Below are 21,052 nucleotides of genomic sequence, written 5' to 3'. Positions count from 1 at the left end.
TACATTACTCTGTCACAGTTACATCATGACTTAATGGGGAATGAAGAGATTTTCAGTTGCATTTGTTAGTAAATTAATTAAATAGAAAAAGCATGACCAGTGATCAGTTTCTTTTAAAGTAATAAGTAATGCTTTTTAGATTTATTTAGAATTTTAAACAAATGCAATTGAAAACGTCTCCCTCATAAAGTACAAGTGATTTTCATTAAAAGAAGTATATGTAACATAATAACTTTTATAGAAGTAACAAGTATATTAATTAAATCTCTACTTTGTCTTTATTTCATCATAGTTTGCCCTAAATTTATAACATCTATTTATATAAATGAAATCAATTGTTTTAATGTAATGGTTTGTATTAGAAATGATTTAATCTATTTGTTTGCTGACAAAAAAAGACACTGTGAAAAGTAATAATATAACTTTAGTTTTAAAAGTAATTTTCACCAGCACCGCTTGTGTGTATTTATCTATGATTTGAGACTGAGTTCTTTAGAAATTCTCATATACTGGAAAGGAAGACCCCTGAGAGGTCAAGGACTGAGTTATCCCCGCCTCCGAAAGCACACACTTTCCCTCTATATCGTGTGGTCATGTCCCATAATAAGGGTCGCTGTAAGTTTGGGTAGAGTTCATTTAATAAGAACCCCTCCCACAAAATCCCCATACACAAACAAACATGCGCTGGCACGGTCTCCGGCGGGCTAAACAAACAGTAGAAGGGTCTCAGAAGGAGCGTGATTGCGGAGTTAATCTGTCCTCTAGTGATGCAGGCCGGCCGCAAAGCTCCTTCAGAGAGGGACACATTGTAATGCCTAATCAAGTCTGTATCAAACTAAATAATGCTGTAGCGTGAAATTGGAAGCCGAAGTCAAAAAGCACTCCCCAGCCTGTACTACAGGATAAGGCAATTAAGACTCTCTCTCTCTTTTTCTCTCTCGTTCTTCCTGTCTCCCGAGCAGTCAGGCTGTACTCTTACGTCTTTGTGTGTAACAGCCCTGTTCTCTTTCTCCCTCCGGTTCGGTTGATGGTGTTGTTGGTGGTGTACTGGGAAGATCTGTTTCTGGAGGGTCCCGATGGCTGTGTGATCCAGGGAGGCCGTCCTCCTCCTAGGTCAGGGGCGTTCGGCATGGGGCCCTCCACCTGCCAGAGGGTGTAAAGCAGGCATTTTGGTCGTTTTGTTTCCTTGAGTACTCTACAGATAAATCAATGAAGTACTCGGGGCTGGGGGTCCATCTGCGCAGTTTTGAATTGTTGGTTGTATGAACAATCACGTATCAGACTACGTGATGGTGATTTTTTCTTTTTCTTTCTCGCATGCCATGTCATGTTAAAAATGCTTCTTTATAAGAATAAATTTTTTTAGCAAACATGCCATAAACACATCTCAAGACCCTTTCATTCTGCTTCTCCCCATCTAGATGTCTGCAAAAAAAGACTGCATCCTTTCTCATCTTAATTCTTAAAGTTTTAAGCACTGATACTGCCCCTAGACTAAAAGACAATGTGTACAGCAGGTGCTTCAGACGTATATATGTATATATATATATATATATATAATTTGTAAAAAAAAAAAAAAAAATTATATATATTATATATTATAATTGTTTTGAGGAAGTCCAAAGATTAAAGGGATATTTTACCCAAAAATGTATATTGTCATTTACTTTCCCTCATGTCTTTCCAAAATCGTATGACTGTCTTTCTTCTGTGGTATTTGTAGAAATGTCTCTGTATTTTTTTTTTTTTTTTTTTACTTTTTATGTGTGTATATATATATTTAATGTATATTTTTTAATGTGGTTGTTTAGCATTTTGGTCAGTCTTGCTTGCTGTTTTTAAATGTGCTCTATAAATTAAATAACCTTGAAACTTTTGTCCATACAATGGAAGTCAGTGAGGTCCAATGTTGGTTTGGTTCCTGTGTTCTTCTACTTAAAAAAAAATTGTGTTTAGCAAAAGAAAGTTAGTCATTCATGTTTGGAACAACATGAGGTTGAGTACATTTTTATCTTTGGGTCAGCTATCACTTTAAGTTTAATAGGCTAAACACCCTTAATACGGTGTGTTTATTAATATAATATCTTAATATTTTAAGGGCAAGATTTAATGATGTTCACGATTTAGAATGTTGACTCCCTTTTTTCCCCGTTTAAAAAAAAAGAAAAAATCGTATTGTGCATAAATACATCTGATTGGATAAGGTATGATCGTATGTACACCTAAGCTGCTGATTTATGCACTTTTGTGAACAAGGCAGCACAGCAAATTTTATCTTAATCAATAGGAGGGTCATATAAAAATAATAGACGTGCAGGATTTGGCCCACGGAGCGCTAGTTCACCATCCAATGGCATACAGCTTTGACACAAATTGCTGTCTGATGAACTGCTGAAAATAACACAGTAACCAGTCAAAAAGGAAATTTTGAAAGTACTTTAAGGCACGTTTGCATGTGGTCTATACTGAATTTCCATTAAAAGGTTTTTAAGTTAAAAGTTTTGAAATTCAAAAGTCTAGTCATTCAATTATTCTTTTCAAATTATTCATCGCTGTCAATTTTGATGCCCTACTAATGCCCATTCCAAGTGTAAAAGGTGATTTTGGGCAAGGTAGGGGACGTGCGTGTGGCGGTTTTGGGTTCTGCCGTTGTGTCCCTTTTGCAACCGCCCCCCTGTCCTGTCCCCGTTTGATGGCATCACGGCGGGAAGAACGTGATTATGGTGCTCTCCCTAGTGAGCAGCGATCTGAACCTTGTGTCACAGTCGCTGACAGCCCCACACAGCCGACGGGATTTAATCACGTCTGCTCTCCCTCCATGTTCTCTTTTCCTCTTTCACTTTATATCGCTCAGACTCTGCTTCTCTCTGCCTTCCTCGATACTTCTCTCTCTCTCTCTCTCTCTCTCTCTCTCTCTCTCTCTCTGCGCAGGTATATTGGAAACATTTTTCTCTGGTCTCTGACAGACGAGACAGATGAAAAACAAATTTCAGATCTGATCTGAGCACCCCTTTAATCTTTGACTATGTTTTCTTCTAGTGAACACAGTAGCTCCACCGTGCTCTTACGTGTGTGTGTATGTGTGTGTGTGTGTGTGTGTGTGTGTGTGTGTGTGTGGTGGCAGTGTGGTTTACGGTTTCCCCGAATCTTTGAGTTAGAGAATGTGCCTGGGTGCGTTTTTAAGCACATTTGTGCCTCTGAGTGTGTGTTTATGAGAGTGAGTGTGTTTAGAGTCAAAGAGTGTCAAGATAAATAAATAAACTTCAGTGTTCTGCACTGTGTTGAAAGGGAGAATTGTGGTAAACTGATAAGGCCCTGACTACATCTTTTACTGTGTGTGTGAGAGAGAGAGGGGAATGCAGAGGAAGAAGGAGAGTTGACACTGCACCCAGGGCTTTCCTCAGGAAACGGCTGCTGACGGCCTTTAGCCAGAACCTCGCATCGCACGGCCAGGAATGTGCCATGTCTGCGGCGAGGAGGGAGAAGTGTGAAAGACAAAGAATGTGTCTATGTGTTTGACAGTTTTTTTTATATTTGTGTCTTCATTGCTGGTATATACAGTGATTTAGACTGGTCCATTAGCGGTAACAAACAGAATTGCAGATAATGATTGTCTTCAAACATGTCTCCCAAACGCTTCCATTCCACACTGAATGTCAGTGATTATAAAATGTAATATAATATAATATTATATTATTATTTTTCCATCTGCTGCCTTACATGTTGAAGTTTTGGCTGGTTAGTGTTAGCTTTTTCTGTATTGACAGCCATTAAAATGTAAATGCTCTGAAAAAATATCTATATATTTTCAGCAATTTTTCTATTTTTGTATTTGTTTTTTCAGTGACAAATTTTTTAAAAGCTTGTTACGGATTACTTCTCCAGGCATTTTAGACTTCCTTGCTTAGGACAAGGAGATAGTCCTACCCCAAACTCACATTATTTGTTGAGGTAATGTTGCTGTGTTCGGTTGTTCAAACAGAGCAGTGTTTTGAGAGTACTGTGCCGTGTTTACACTATGTAAATCAGCCATAGTCATCGCTTTCATTAAACTGTAATTAATTTTAACATCAGGAAAATGACACAAATCATTTTTAAACTAAATATGTTTTGCTTTCAAGACTTTGACTGAAGAGATATTGTTAAATTCCACTACATGTTGTATTTGTGCTTCTGTGTGCGGTGTTCTGTCTCATCTCCATCTTCTGTCACATCAGAGGTGTTGTGGATCTCTAGTTGGCTCTTGTAAAAACATCAAAGTTACCCTCACTTCAAGCATTCTCACAAACATGCAGCACACCTCAACTTGCATGAAGAAGAGAGAAAGAAAGAAAGCATAGAGAAATAGAAAGCACAACAATAAGAGTCTCTTTTGACCTGAGCCATCCAAGTTCTCCCAAGAGCACAAAACCTCAGGAAGACAACACAAGTGCTCTTGCCAACACCATTTCCTTCTTTTACAGTGTTGACTTCCTGTCCCTCATTCCTCTAGCTCTGTCCATTGCTCAGAATCTCTGGTTAATGTTATATGATGTAAATAGATGCAAATTATTATTATAATTATTTTTATTTATTTTTTGTAATTTTGATAATGTGTTTAAACCCATCTATCCACCCATTTTCCAAACAGCTTGTCCTGTTCCAGCGTCTCGAGTCATAGGCAGGGCTTGACATTAACTTTTTGAGGCACTTGTCCTTCGGACAAGTAAATTTATGTTTCACTTGTCCATGCACAAAAGTCACTTGTCCGGGTAAAGATTTATAATTTTATCTAGGGCTGCACGATTTGGGGACAATGTCATATTCCTATTATTGAGATCAATATTGCGGTTGTGATATGCGATTGCGATATAATAAACAAATGGTTTCATGAGTCAACTTGTTTGGTTCTAAACCAAATGCACACACAGATTAGTGATAATTCTGAAATTAGCAATAACAACTAAATGATTGATAACACCTATAATGATCAATAAGCCATTGATGTTTGGATAAAAATGAACTGTCTAACAGGTAGGACATATACAGAAATTGAATAAAGTTATCAAACAGTCTGCGCAGCATAAATTATAAATTATATATAGACTACTCCTTATTAAAGCTACACAAGTTCTTTAGTCAAGAGCAGTGAGTAATTTTCTCTGTTCCCTTTGTTCTTTCATTAACTTTACTGACGGAACACTTTATTGGTAGCTGGCCCTTTAAGAGCAGCCGCTGTGGACAGAGACGCGGATCTCACACGCGCTTCATTCTCTCACGAGTCACAACTCTTTATGTCCATCATAAGACTGCTCTTGTGTTATGAAGATACTCGACAAATGACATTTTGGCTTAATTGTGTGTGTTGATGTTCGTTCAAGCACGAAAGAGAACTGTATTCTGGCGCGCGGTCTGTGCATGCGCATCATACTGGTGCGCGTCTTTCTGCGAGTCACATTCAGGACATTCACAGGCCATTCACATTCAGGACATGTCTTCGTTTCAAATCTGTAAAATTAAATCTGTAAAATAGACGTAACGAGTGGCACATAACGTGAAGTAACATGGCATTTTATTTTGTTTGAAATTTAACTTGTCCGGTCGGACAACTAATTTTCTCTTCTACTTGTCCTACAAAAAATCCACTTGTCCCGGACAAGCGGACAAGCCTTAATGTCGAGCCCTGATAGGCATGTTTTTTTTAACCGTTCTTTCATTTTTTCCAAAGCGTATATTATTGTTGTGTAATTTTAATTACGGCCTGTAGTGTCTCCGTATGCGTTTTTAGAGGAAGTTCAGAGATGCTGAACTTCTTCCTTTTTTTGATTGATGTAGCGGTGAGCCTGCGGTCTGGGTCCAGTCAGTCTTTTTTGTGTCCCTTTGCCATATAAGCCTCGCCCCCCCCAGCTTGTTTTCTGGCCAGTGCCACTGGTTTTTAAGGCCATTTTGTGCAGCGGAGCAGTTTCAGTGCTGATAAAAGTATTTGGTTAATCAGCTTCCCTCGCCGTCCCTCGGCCTAGGTTTGGAGGACAGGCTATTGAAGTTGAAGCCCTTCTGGGAAAAGCCCAGGCTGAGAGATTGGCACTGTGCGCTACCAATGCTAGGACCTGCGAGATGCAGCTGGCAGCCAATGCATTCGGATTGCAAGGGTCTGAGGGCGAGGCTGTCAGCTGCGTCCCATCCAGCAGGAAATGCCTGTACCGCCCTCACGGGCCGGCCTCCAAAGCCTGATTGGACACAGTGACCCCGTTGAGCGATAAGAGTCCCGGCAGAACTCCCGTTGTCCACGCTTCCGTACCGCGCTCGGGGAATACTCATCCCTGTCACTCCATCTCTGCTGTCATGATTCCACTGCAACTGGAGTGTGTGTATGTGTGTGTTTTCAGGGGGCGGAGCTGTCAAAGAATCCGGCCCGCATTCAAAACAGCCCTGGCTACAGGGAAGGAGTGAAAGAGAGACATAGACATATTGAGGAAACAGTCTCCTCCTTCTCCTGTCAATGCTGGTGTGTTGCTGACAAATGGCTGCCTGAGTGTAAATATTAGTTGTTGTTTTTTTTGGCACGTCTCTCGCTGTCAGAATGGCAGCGATTGTTTAGATGGTGATATTTTGTAGGCGTGGAAATCACCAGGGAACTGGCAATACAATATTATATTGATATATGGATATATGACTTTATGTTTAGTGTATAATTCAAAAGTGGGAAAAATCTTTTACTCTTATTATTTTCATTGGACCATTGTGCTTTATTTTAGAGCCATGTGCAGTAAGTTGTATAAATTCATTATACAAAAACACTATGCAGGCTTGTGATAACTGCATGATTTTAATACTCCAAAAGATAAAAAAAATTCTAAGTTTTAGGTAGACGCAGACAACAGAGAGTAGACTGGACACATGACTGTTACGTACGTGTGACGTGCTTAATGTTATCAAATGCAATATGCGAAGTAGGGCCTACCGGCCTTCTGCCGTGATCCCGAATTCAATTCTCTTCCGCAGCTTATATATGGCCAAATACACACAAAATGATGTCAAAATAACCTTCTTGGTGAGTATTCACGTAAACCCAATCAGTTATGTCTTAAGTGGAGTAAGTAAACAGTTGAGAAGGAAAGTGCTCGTGTAATAATATATTGGGTCCATGCAGCTCTTAAAGTGACAGCAGCCAAATAAACCTTCTTCTGTCTGTGTACTTAGTGTTACTAAGTTATGTTATATTTATTATGTTTATTTTAGACATATGTTTAGAAATTTTATATTTATTTTATATTTTAGTTGTTGGCTTATTTAAATAAGAATCTTCAAATAATAAACTTATATTTTTTAGGTTATAGAATTATTTATATTTTAAAATGTTATTTTTATATTCATTTTAAATGATAGACTTATTATATTTAATTTATAGACTATTTTCGTACAACATTTGTCACGACTGTAATCTAATACTGTATTGTGAGGTAGAATATCACTATGCTTAAAATTGATACTTTGAAATATTAATTTTCATAGTTTTTCCCCCTACTCATCTCCAATATGACCCTCAGTCTTATGGTGCTGTAATTCTGCTGCAATGATGGTAACTACTTGCAGCCATTGCTGAAGTCCAGCGGGTTATATTGCACTTATCGCTGTAGTAAACACACACCAATATCGTATACATTACAGAATGAGCAATACATTTCAACTCAATGTATTTGTGCGTTTATGTGCTGCGGTCAACACTTGCGTGTATGTTTGTTCACTCTATGTAGTTGAGTCCCCACTTTTGAATGGCTTCATACCGCTGTGTCTGAGTATTGATCTTCGGTGGTTGCTTGTGATGTGTGTAGTGCTTACGGGAAAGAGCGTATGTATTTTTATATGCGTGTTGGCAGGAGTGAATTGCACCATTCAGAGAGCAGGCCTACGAACTGCGCTCTCTTGGGTGTGTTTGTGCCCGCGTGTGTTTGAGTAAGTGCATGGGCTTCTTTAGCGTACTTGCCTCCTTCTGAGTGTGTGTGTGTGTGTGTGTGTGTGTGTGTGTGTGTGTGTGTGTGTGTGTGTGTGTGTGTGTGTGGGTCTGTTCTGGCTCAGGTACGCCTCCCCCTCTGTGCTGCAGCAAGATGACGGTGTCTCTGGAGGTCTGCAGGTCAGCGTCTAGAGACACAGCCGTGCGTGTTCCCGTCATTCTCCCTGCTATTAAAAGCTATTAAGCCATGCAGAACAAGTCAGGCTTTTATCTATTATTAATTATCTGGAAATGAAAGACACTCTGCCTCAACTTCTCCCTCTCGCCTCTCTCCTTCATGGCGAGACCGTGCGTCAGGATAGGATGACCGTTAAGGCGTCATTAACCCAGAAACATGGCAGTGATGGACAGCATGCTGGATCTCTTCATTTATAATGTGTTTTTCTCTGTCCTGGAGAACACGGGCGATGTGAAGCCACACATAGCGGCCATTAAATCAGCCCTACTGCAGGACTTACGGGATGCCTCTGATTTCCTTTATTAAATGTTGATTGCCTAGCCTTATGCTTTTTTAACGCCGGGTTCAATGGTTGAAGGGGTGCCATTGACTCGGGTTGGGATTCAATAGACCCAGGTGGAATCTACAATTTTATTTTTGCTAATTTTGGGGAATCTATCTATCTATCTATCTATCTATCTATCTATCTATCTATCTATCTATCTATCTATCTATCTATCTATCTATCTATCTATCTATCTATCTATCTATCTATCTATCTATCTATCTATCTATCTATCTATCTATCTATCTATCTATCTATCTATCTATCTATCTATCTATCTATCGTTCTATCGTTCTATCTATCGTTCTATCTATCTATCGTTCTATCGTTCTATTTCTCGTTCTCGTTCTATCTATCGTTCTATCATCAATCATTCTGTCATTCTATCTATCATTCTGTCTATCTATTATCCGTAGATCTGCTCAGTTATCTGCTCAATTATATTTATGAATAGTCTTTGTGGATAAACTTTTTGTTGTTATAACAGTTAACATTACAAACTGTGTGCTGTTAACTTGCCACTTTAGTTGTGTGCAAATCAGCTTATCCAATCATATTTTCGACCCTGTAGCTATTTTTCAATATTGCCACCATTTGTAGCCCAACAAGGTTTTTCTTTTTCTTTATTTTTATTAATTATACATGGCAACATCCCAGAATTCATCACTACTCTGTGTGTCACACATGTTTTTTTGTGAAGATGTTTGTGCCACATGTTGGACAGGAGGAGATCAAACACCCCTCCCTCCAAGCTGTGGACTCCGACATGATTAATCCAGTGCAAGCGTGTGTGTGTGTGCGACAATCTGGGGCCCGGTCTCCCGATTCCATCAGAAGCGGGTCTTAGGGACAAGTAACAGGACCCCAATCGTGATTCGTGATGTTGCGTCTGCAGCCATTGGCCCTGCGTGGGCCCATTCTAATGAGGGGGCCGGACCGCAGTGCACTCTGGGCCCAAACAGCTCGCCGCTGGACACTAATCCCAGGGTTCCGTGAAGCTGTTTTGTACTGACAAAATCACACACGCTTTGCTCAGGAAGCAGCACACTCACTCGTACACAAACAAGGCAGGAGCACAAAGACACAGGGGTATGAACCCATTCAAATGCATAGGCTCAAACACGCACAGGGCGCACACACATACACACACTGAGCTGCAAATGGGGGGCTGCTAATGGCTTCCAGTGGGAGAGAAGGAGAGCAAGGCTTTATCCCTTAAGTGTAGAAGACTTAATCATACAGAATGGCCCGGGGCCAGTAACAGGGCTGTACGGCACGCCCCTCCACACACACATTAGGTATTCTGCAGCTGAATCTCCTGCAGACGGCTGCAGCAGAGCCGGGCCCAGGTGAGATTCCCTCTGAGCGCTTGCTCACTCACTTCCCTTCCATCTTTCTCTCTTTCTATCTTTCTCTCCATGTCAAACACACATACCAACAGTGGTCCACAAGAGCTTTTCATTGTAATGTCATTTGAGGTGCGTCTGCATAATATTCTCACCCTCCCTCTGCCCATCTATTAGTCTTTTTGTCTCTCTCAAAATTTATATTCATACAAGCCCTACTAGCACGACTGTTTAAATAACAATCTGCCTTTTCGTTTTCTTTTTCTTCTTCATATTCTTCCCTCCGCTCTCTTTTCTGGCATGGCGCTGCAGTGGGATGCCTATCTTTGAAGCTTTACCTGCAGTGTGTGAGGCCCTTACTGGGAGAAGCAGGGGGCCGGCGTGCGTGTGCGCGCGTGTGAGGGTCCGCATATGCGTGTGTGCTCGTTAAGGGCCCTCGCAGCATCATGTCTGAGGGCGAGTGTGTTTCTTCTCGCTGGGTTAAGAGATGCGATCTCGTTCTTTGTATGTGCAGCGTTTCCTCGTAGCTGGAATCTCTCACTTGCGGTGAAACGCATCCCTGATTTGATAACGCAGCAGATCCTGACGGAATTCCTCTCCGGTTCAGGAGCAGTGTGTTCTGGTAATCCTGCCAGTCACAGCGACAAGGGTTATATAAACAGATGCTAACAGGATTCACCCCTAGTTTCCCATTTTTCTCGCTGTGGTAATGTCCGGGGGGGACTTAAAGGCGAGTTTCATGCTTGTCGAGCCTTTTACGGACAGCTATCCACACCTGCTTTCTTTTTGTATAGCACTGTTATATAAACTGCTGTAGTAACAATTGCCGGTTTGTTCTTTCTTTTTTTTAAAAATAATTTTTGATCAGGAATCAGGACATATATTGTGAGCTAGATATGAACTCTTGTGTGTTCACTTTCTGCATGAAATTGATTTTCAAAATCTATTTTCCACACTGAAACGACAGACGTCTTTCTTGATGACGTATGCCAGACTTATCCAATCATTTTGTCCACTTAAAATGGATGGCGGGCGGGTGCGGTTTTGAAAATTGGTCAAAAACGTTGGAGCGGATGGATGGCGGACGGATGATGAGTTTTGTGATGCGGTCGCGGATGAAATAATAGCCCATCCGCGCATCTCTACTCTGTAGCGCTATCAAAACATTGCTGTTTGTTTGAGAATCACAACAAGCAAGTCTGGCTCAACAGTGGCGTGAGTTTGGGCCAGGATTATCTCTTTGGCTGAACAATGGCAGACCTGATTTGGAAATTTTGGATTTCTTATTTTTTTTTTGTAGTTCGTTCCATTTGTTGACACTATTGACAGATATTAGACAAGCCAGACCTTTTACAAGTTCAGATAGAAACACGTATGTTAATTTATGCTTTCTTATTGTGATTTCCCCATACCCTTGTTATTTTGGTAGATAAGCATCGCCCGTTGTTAATTTAAAGTGCTCATTTTGGAAACAATTAAAGGCTGTGTCATTCTCCCACCGGCTGGCAAGCGTTTTGGCGGCTAAATGCGAGCGTTGTGTTTGCCATGTTGTTACGACGCGCTTGTTTGATCTCTACCCTCGTCCTATTCTCCACTCTGCTACGCTGATCACTGTGTTGCCGTCAGCTACACTCAGATATATTTGTCTGGGTGTGTGTGTGTGTGTGTGTGGTGACTGTGCTGTTTAACATTGCTTAACAGGACCCAGAAATGCAAATAACGCTGCATGCTTACTCCAACACAGCAGTAATTAACTGAGGAGGAATTTCAATAATATAGAAATAAATTGTGTCAAGGATTTGTGTGTGTGTGTGTGTGAGTGAGATGTAGTAAGGGAGTTTGAAGATGGCCCTTGGGGGAAATGTGTTTTTTCCTCTTTCTTTCTTCTTTTAAATAATAGTTTAAATGGAAAAAGAAACAGCAGTCCACCCCTGCAATGGTGCTAAAAAGGGGAAGATTTCCCCAGGATGCTGATTTATTTATTAACCCCTTCTTATCTGTGAGGTTAATACACACACATATGTACAGTTATTCATAAAAAAGGGCAGACTATGATTACATATTGCATATATTATTTTATTTACTGTCCAGATAATCTGGGGATTTATTTATTTGTACATTTTAAAAATGTATATTAGTTCATTATTGTAATTCTGATCTTATCTTTATGTTCAGTTTTAGAAAAAGCTTTCTCTGTCAATTGGCTGTGCCAGTGGACTCAAAGTGTGGGCACAAAATTGAATTGTCTTCTTTTTTTTCATAGATAATAATTCAATGATGTATTGACAGCTTAACTAAAATTGTCACCAGTTTTCTGAAATTTGCTCACCTTATAGCATAATAAGGTCCAGTTTTATGTACAGTTACAGACCTGAGAGGTCACAGTATGTAAAAGCATGCAAATGCTCTGGTCAGCAGTGTCCATTTTGGATCTTGAAATGGAGGCACAGCATCAATCTCTACTTCTCCAGCTCCTGTGCAGATCTCGAGCATGTTAAGGAAACTGAGAGTATCCAAGGTAACATTTAAAACATGCTGTTATCATTAGAATGTGCACCCCACTGTATAAAGCTTTTACAAGCAGGGGCTGTTCTGGAGGAAGGAAGCAGTGTCAGTGCCTGTAATGTGGAGCTTTCCTTTCTGTAGTGCACAAATGAGTTATGCACTAGTTCATATTAGTGGTAGACCGATATTGGGAATACAATACTACTGTATACACTACTGTTCAAAAGATGTTTTTGAAGAAATTTATACTTTAATTCAGCAAGAATCAGGATTCATTCAGTTGATTCAAAAGTCACAGTAAAGACATTTAGGCTATAATGTTACAAAGGATTTATATTTAAAAAATGGAATGCTGTTCTTTTAAACTTTCTATTCATCAAAGAATCCCGCATTTTTTTTTTGTGGTTTCCAGAAAAATATTAAGCAGTACAACTGTTTTCAACTTTTGATAATAATAATAATAAATGTTTCTTGAGCTAAAAATCAGCATATTAGAATGATTTCTGAAGGATCATGTGACACTGAAGACTGGAGTAATGACATTTTAGATATATTCAATTTCTGCGGCCTTGGTGAACTTTAATAATCCTACTGAACCCAAACGTTCGAATGTTAGTGTAGCATGCATTTACATTTTTAGCAAATAAGACATAACATTTAAAATTTTAGACTTCATTTGTCAATATTTAGTCACAATTAACACATTTTGTTAGGGAAGCACAATATATTTGTAATATTATCGATACTAGAAATGTTTTTAATTTATTGTTTGATATTGGGTATTTAATTGTGCAAGCTCTTTTCCTCCATTTTTATTTTTAGATTACCTTTGCCATCATCTAATGCTCAAATAAAGTTAATCTTTAAAAACACAGTTAAATGTAATCGTTACCAAATCTCAAAATGATTATCCATGTTTTATACTGTACATTATTCATTTTGACAAAATAGTGTAGAATTTTAAAATCACTGTTATCAGCTATCAATCGACTTATCTGTATTGGCCAAAATTGTAATATTGGTGCATCCCTGTTGATTTTGCCAGAAAATTTGTAGGCTACATATCAGTCTGTCACTACAACTAGTTTGCACTAGTAGAAGTATTCGCCTACTTTGTGTCTATGGAAGTTGTTGATTGGTGGATAGTGGAGGGTTGACAATCACATGACACCCGTTATATCCCACATTCTCCTTCATCTCACACTTCCTCTGGCTGAAGCCCCCCCGCTGCGTCGCAGTTCACAACAGCAGCGCTTTTCGCACACAGTGTGCCAGGGGATGAAGACAAGATACACAGAAATAAATATGCTCAGCTAATGAGGGAGAGCAGGAAGAGGCTTTTAATAGAATGCTGCTTTTAAAACTCCTTCTAATTACTTTTTTTCTGTTCTTCTCCCAATCGCCGCCTTCTTTTGTTTCTTTCTGTGCGGGGTTGTGTTTGGCTGTGAGGATCCTAGTGTGAGGTCTTAATATCCTCTTGGGTTTTATGTTTAATTCTTGTTTTTTAGGAGGGTTGGAGAGTTTGAGTCACTCAGGACTGGAAGTGTGTACTGAGGGGCCATCTGTAGTCCAGTGGTCCGCAGCTGTACGGCCCATCCCTGTAGTTTTGTGTGAGCCACTCCTTTGTGTTTGGGTTTTTATAACAGTGATAATTTATATTCTGTAGCATCTGCAATCACTTTAATATATCTGCTCATTCACTGATATTTCTGACCATTGACTTCACAGTGGGTCTGGAGTTGTAGCTCACTCTCTGTGTGTGTGAGAGACAGAGAGCAAGTTAGTATGTCTTACTTGGCTCGAGCCCAGTGCAGTGCAGTAGTGTGTAGGAGGCAGAGGTCTGCCAGTGCCGCCGGCAGCTTTGTTTTTAGACAGGGATCGGGGCTCAACTGTGTGTGGTGCTGTTGTGCTGGAGCCTGGGGCTGAAAGGAGCTGTCTCTGTGTGTGTGTTTGAGAAGACGTAGGGCATTTGTCTACCGTAACCCTCTTCCTCCTCTGCACTCCCGCGCTCTTTCTCTCTGCCTGACTACACACCAATATCCTTCCTCTAATGAAGCGGGAAATGGGGGATGAGTGGTGCTCTGATTGGGAGTAATTTAGCGTTTTTCCCTCCTCCGTTGGGAAGACTCGTCTTCAGGAACGTGACGTCCCTCATCTGGTCCGGCAGTCTTAAGTGTTCACCATAGTGCGACTGAGATTTAGGTGATGCTTCGCTTTCAGTACTATGAATTCTGGTGTTGGACCTAGATAGGGTGTTCTGGATGGTTGCTCAGGTGTTGATGGGGTAGTACGGAGACACAAGTTAAAAGAGCATGTAATGTTGGTCCCTTCTTCAAAATAAGTAATTTTTTCCTCCCCCACATTTTTAAAAATCATATTTATTAATAATTTGACGGTAGTTAATAAGTATAATAAAGTAAATAATAACTATTATTATTATTATTATTAATAATAATATTAATATTATATGTCAAATAATAATAATTATTATTAATTATAATGTAAAAAATGTACAAGGTCTCATTTGTTTACATTAATAAAGGCATTAGCTAACATGAACTATTTTTTTAACCTTTGTTATTATTGATAATATTCAGAGTGCATTAATGCTAACAGATACAACTTTTGATTTTAAAAATGTATTAGGAAATGTTACCGACAATATTGTAAAGTGTTACCAATACTACTACTACTACTACTACTAATAATAATAATAATAATTACAACAGGTGGCGCGTGATAAGTTAATTAAGTTAAGGAGCTGCAGAAAAAAAAAAAGAAAAAATCTCAGTCTCATCATATTATTTGTGTTGTTCCAAACCTTCATGACTATCTTTATTCTGTGGAACACAAAAAAAGTTATTTTGAAGATATAGTCAGAGGGGCCTAAAACAAAACTGAACCCCATTGACTCACAATGTATGGACAAAAACTGTTTTTCAAAATATCATCTTTTGTTTTCCACAGAAGAAAGAATAGATACAAAATCCCTTTAATACTCAAGGTTAAGGGTTTGTATAAGTTCATAACCATGAGTATGAGCAATAGTAAGCACTGCTAATGATCTTGTCTTGAGGATTCTCCGGTAGAATTGTTCTGAGTGTGGAGTCTGAGTGTACCTAACACCTGCAGTGTAGGCTAGATTTCTGGAGAGATACTGTGCTTTCTGTGTGTGTTTGTAAGTGTATGTGTGTGTTTTTTTTTTTTTGTATAACTAGCAGCACTCATAGTGGATCTTACAGACTACCGGGAACATACCATAAAGCCAGGGGGAGAGTAGCCCAGCCCTACACAGTGGAGAACAAGAGAGCAAGATCTGACTAGAAAAGCAGCATGATATCTCCCCTGATAAACAGTACAGCACGGCATGGAAGCAGCTCAGGCCGGGAGACAAACTTATTCTGTGAACAGAGAAAGAACAGTACACACAAATACAATCCTGCAGTGAAGGGAAGAGATGGTCAGAGAGGAGTGAGAGAGCATATCTTAGCAGTGTTGGGTAGATTCATACTAATCAGAGCCACAATATGCAATTGCCATACGTTCACAATTCCACAGCAATTATACTTTACACAGGTAACAAAGCTACATCATTACTTCAGGCTGAATGATTCTGATTGGTCAAGAAATAGATAGTCTTAGGGTGTATTCACACCAGGAAAGTCCAATTGTTCACTTGCTTTGGTTGCTTGAACTTGCTTTCACTTTGCTTCCGGACCAAATACATTAAATTTTTTTTTTTTGGTACGGTTCGCTTTCGCACTGCTCTTTTTGCAAGTGAACCAAAATTTGTAAACAAAACCACACGTGTGTGTCGTGCCGACGCGGTGTCATTGGTTGTTGCGTTAAATCTTACCCAGATACAATAGTGCTATTTTCTGATTGGCTAACAACACCAGAGGAGACACGCTTGATTCCTGCCAGTTCCACAGTGAGAGTGGCGCGGCCAGAGTTTTGGGCGCAGCGGCATATTAAATATATTACAAATAGTTTTTCAGCGTGAGAAATACAATGTGTGGCGGGAGAGCATGACAAAAGACCGAAATGAGTGACTTTCACGCTCAATGCGTGACACTTGAGAGCCCTGTCACTCATTCGTTCATTCATTCCATTCCAATGATGCACACACGACGCGCAGAAAGACGCGCAACAGTATCGTGTGGCCACGAAATTGGCCCAGCAATTGGGTCAGTTCATGTTCACACCGTAAACGAACCGTATCAGAGTTCGTTTGGAACCGTACCGAGACCACCTCTTCAGCTGGGTCTCGGTTCGGTTGTTTGGTCCGCACCCGAGTTCGATAGCTGTATTCACACCTGCCCAAATGCTCCGCACCAAGGCGGTAAACGAACTAGAGTTCGATTCAATCGAACCAAACAAGGCAGGTGTGAATACACCCTTAGAGATTTTCCACATATGGACTGATATGAAGAAGCATATCTTCATTGATTATCCGAGTGACACCGACACCAGGATCAAGTCTTTAGGCATGAAGTGAACCTCCGAGGTAACGTACCTGCATTTCTAGGATCCAGCTTGTCGGTGCCCTTGTGTTCCAGTTGTTCACCTCACCAATATCTATAACAAAGAATAGTAATGCACACAAATAGATACACAGCTTCTTCAAGGTTAAAGGTGGTCGAGCTCTTGCTCTCATCAGGAAACTTTTCCAAAACATACTGATCGCATGTTCTTTCTCTCAGTGTGAGGTTCAAACAATATTCGTCATTATTCTCTAGTGCTTGAAGATGAAAAGTAAATGCTTTAACTAAGAAGTGGTCACGTAGGCGACAGGCTTAAGTGACCCCAGAGACCTTGGCTGTCTTGGTCAGCTAAAAGAGTAAATGTATGTTTTGTTTTAACAAATGTTGGTTTCCTCTCTCAAAAACATGGAGAGTACCCAGCAGCACTGCCTCCAAGTCTGGAACAAGAATAAACAGATGCAAAAATCCAGGCAAACGTCATTTAAGACTGGAAAATTGAGTAACGGAGGTGGAAAATGTGAGAGACTTTGAAACAAAGGACAAGAGAAAGGGAAAGAGAGGTGTGACGTATGTATCCTTTGACTTTGAAAGGAGTGGAAGTGTAGACCTCAGTGTCCTGTTAGCAAAGGCCTTCTGTTGTTTCTGGGCTCTAGCGCTTGGCGTCCGGTAACAGGCCAGTCATTCTGACCTGGCTTGGCTCCTCGGGCCTCGACGGCAGGCTTTGCTCTGGAACTCCTGGCTGGAGTGTCTGCGGTCCTGATATTCCGCAGTTCTGAGAGGAAAAACAGGGGCCTGTTGGCCTTGGCTTGGGAGTAGAATATGGAATAGGGAGGGTGGTAGGGGAGCCAAGTTCACACCGACCACCCTGCTGGGAGCAGCCTCGATGAGAGCAGTGTACGGTGGCTCAGACAGCACTTTCTGCAGTGGGGTGTGCATATTTGACAGAAAAAGAGTCTGTGTGTAATTAAGGAACTGATAATGTGGAAGGAATGCAGTATGGCTGTCAGGGATAGTGCAGTTCCTGCCTCTCTCTCTCTCTCGATGTCTTTCTCTTCTTTTGTCTCTCATTTTTTCCCCTCTTTCTCTGAGAGTCTTTTCCTGAGAGGAAGTGGGTTTAGTGAGACTGCAGAGATGCCCAATGCCAGTGGGAGCATATCTAACCACAATTTCCTTTACACAGAGCAGATTCAGTCTCTCTCTCTCGTGCTTTCTCTCGCTCTCTCTGTCTTTCTTGTTCCCACTTTTGTTTCTTTTCTCACATAAAAACTCTATTTAAAGAAACAGCTCACACAAAAATTAAATGTCTGTCATATTACTCTTAACTTCTATGACTTTCATTCTTCCACAAAAGATTTTACACATTTATGTAGCAGACACTGAAAGGGAAAGCAACTTACAAATGATAATATTCAGAATGTGCTAACATAAGGGTGAGTAAATAATAATAGACGTTACATTTTTGGCTTTATTTACGCTCTAAATCTTCATGTGATTAGTTTAATAACTTGATTAGTGTCTTAGCCTATTATGAACCTCATCGTCGATGTTTTATCTTTCCTGATTTTTGTTCATTAGCTTCATGGAAATTGTTCGCTGAGTTTGAAGACTTCTGCACTTAATAGTCCATTTATGCTCATAAAGTGCTGTTAGAAATTATTTGGCATATTCCTTCATGCACTGATGCCTCTATCGTCAAATATGTTGACAAGTTACGCAAATTACAGACTGTTTGTTGTTTTTAAGTTAAAGTGTGTGTTTCCATTCTAGACTGTGTGCCAAAGTGCTTCCAGGCTACAAGGAATTTTGTAGAGACCGGTAATGTGTGTGTGTGTGTGTGTGTAGGTGTGAGGGGGGGTCCAAGTTCTTATTGTGTCATGAACACTGCTGCTTCCTGTTTGTGTGCCAGTGGGGCTTCCTTCCTTGACTATGCCCAGGAAAACCTTTATCACACATTCCTCCTCTCATCTCACTGCCTCCTGTTACCTGTTTTTGCACCTCCAAAATTAGCACATAGACAAACAAAGAGCACTTACACACAACAAATCCCTTTTATGTGCATCCAACAATCAGATCGAATGCATCATAGACTCATGATGGGCCGCTGTTTATGTGGCAGACTTCTGAGAACAATGCCGTACATGTTTGTGTGCTCAAAAATGTGCGATTTGGCTACACAAGCACTCTAATACGCTCTCTCTCTCTTTTTCGGTAGCAGTGGAAGAGACTGAATCTACAGAGTGCGGCAGTGGTTGGGACTCCTCTGTTCAGACAGGTATGATTTCGCTAGCGTGGCGTCTTGCACGATACATCCAACCCCTGCTTCCTCGGAGACGACCTGCTGCATCACAATCTCTAATATCAATTCCACATGGCCTGCAGACCTGCGCACAGAGGGAGGGAAGAAAGGAGGGAAAGAGGGAGAGAGAGTTTTTTATAAGACACAAGAGGTTGGCGTCCAGGTGCATGCTGGACTGGAAGCTTAGCGGCGCTTCCTGTCTGAACGTAAAGGCACTTTGCCGCAATCCGAATGTAATATCGCACGACTCGATGAGTTTGATTACACCTCCTCTCTGGAGAGGAACATTTCTATCTGGAAAAATCCAAGCGGGCTGTTTTAGATCATGTATCTTTCTGAATATTATATTTTGCTTTTCACCGTTACCTCAGAATCCATTTTCGCTACTTGAGCATTTTCAAAACAGGAGATGTATCTAGACACATTTGGATCAGAGAGTGAAAACATTACCGCACCATCAACAAAGCTGTGTTTTTGACTGGACATTATCCAATAAAAACATAGCTTTGCATATTTTTGGATTATGAAATAATTATTCCTTGCTTGTGTAAGTTAGCACTGTATTTCTGAATGATACAGGATATTCAGCTAGGGGGAAAAAAGTAGGGTGGGACTTTCAGCCTTTGAGATTTAATTGGTTTCTGAAAGGGGGTTTCTATATGACGGGTTAGTGGCATGAAGGGACGGAGTGGGTTTGAGGTCTTGGCGATGATATTGAAAAAGGAAGCAAGTTATTTTGATAAAACGTTAAAGAAAAAAAATCACAATGAAAGCAGGAAAGTGTATTCAAAATGTAAATATTTACTTGTGATTTCATGTTAAAGTCATGACGTTGGGGGAGATCTGAATGCAAGCTTGCAGTTGAAGAAAGGGGCTGGGTTTAAGCAGAGTAAATGATTGTAGAAGTCTGGCACACAACATCAGAGAGAATTGCAACTTCGAAAACTACGAAAAAATTTATAAATAAATAAATAAAAACTTGAAACATATGCATGGATGAATCGTTCATAGAAATATCAATAACGTGTTTAGAAAATAGATACCAGATCATACCAACTTTAAAGGTCCGGTCTCATTAGTGAAATTTTGCAAGCAAACAAAGTCCATTGTCAATAGTGTAGCAATGTATGAAGCACAGCTCACACAGAAGTCATTTTTAAACCAAACAGCTTTTTGTTAGTAAACGTGGACATTTTTGCGTGGATTGCTTATCTCTTGGATAACTATTGAAATTACTGGAATTGCTTTGGAAATTTCACTGTGCCATAGAAAATGTGACGTTACTAGGCCAATAACTTTTGATCTTTTTTTTAACATAACAAATCTTTGTGTAATCTGCAGCCTAGCATCGAGGATTTGTGCTTATGTTGTCGACGTGCATTTGGGGCCATGATTTCATGTCATCTCTCTTCTATCCCTATCAGTAAATATGTTCAAAGGAGCCTAAGTAAAAACATATATAGCCTATGTTGTTATCTTATTGGTTATTAGGGTATTAAAATCACTAAAGTCAGAGTGTGTTAGTTGTGTTCGTGCATTTCTAAGTGTTTGCATGTGCGTGTTGGATCTTGGTGAGCTCAGCAGTGTGAAGGGAGTAAGAAAGAGAGGCCCCCGGGGGCCCAAGGGGATGACGTGGGCCCCTCCTAACCGGCCCTGAGGGAGTGCTGCAGGGGTGCTGACTTAGGTCCTGGGTGGCTGCAAAGTGCTGCGTGTGTGAGATGCAGCAGGAAGGGGAGTCCCAGGGCTCTCGCAAAACCCTCCGCTCTTCCTCCCTGCCTCTCCTCCTTGACTCCTCCCTCCATCCCTCTCTTCTTCATTTCTCGTGCCGTAACCCCATTTGCTTGCGCTAATCAGCCTTTTTTTCCCACCTCCGTTCCAGGTGGACTTGGTCGCATTCCGCATCACCTCTTCTTTCTTTTTTTCTCTTT

The 21,052-nt window shown here is 40.4% G+C and overlaps 1 protein-coding gene across 3 annotated transcripts in view; it reads left to right on the top strand.

Moving 5' to 3' along the window:
• The window catches only part of znf423 (zinc finger protein 423), a 165,907-nt gene that overhangs the window by 12,531 nt on the left and 132,324 nt on the right, over positions 1–21,052 (top strand). Inside the window, exon 2 of one of the 3 annotated variants that reach the window (XM_077193348.1) lies at positions 19,044–19,100. The exons of 1 other annotated variant lie outside the window; for it this stretch is intronic. In XM_077193348.1, the coding sequence (XP_077049463.1) occupies positions 19,044–19,100 (57 nt within the window). Of the gene's footprint in view, positions 1–19,040; positions 19,101–21,052 lie in introns of all 3 variants that reach the window. One more of the 3 variants, XM_077193347.1, reaches the window with a different exon arrangement.

The sequence above is a fragment of the Siphateles boraxobius genome, unplaced genomic scaffold (assembly GCF_051911475.1).
Source record: "Siphateles boraxobius isolate OS27281-9 unplaced genomic scaffold, OSU_SipBor_1 31, whole genome shotgun sequence".
Classification (NCBI taxonomy): domain Eukaryota; kingdom Metazoa; phylum Chordata; class Actinopteri; order Cypriniformes; family Leuciscidae; genus Siphateles; species Siphateles boraxobius.
This window is presented reverse-complemented; position numbering and strand designations above follow the sequence as displayed.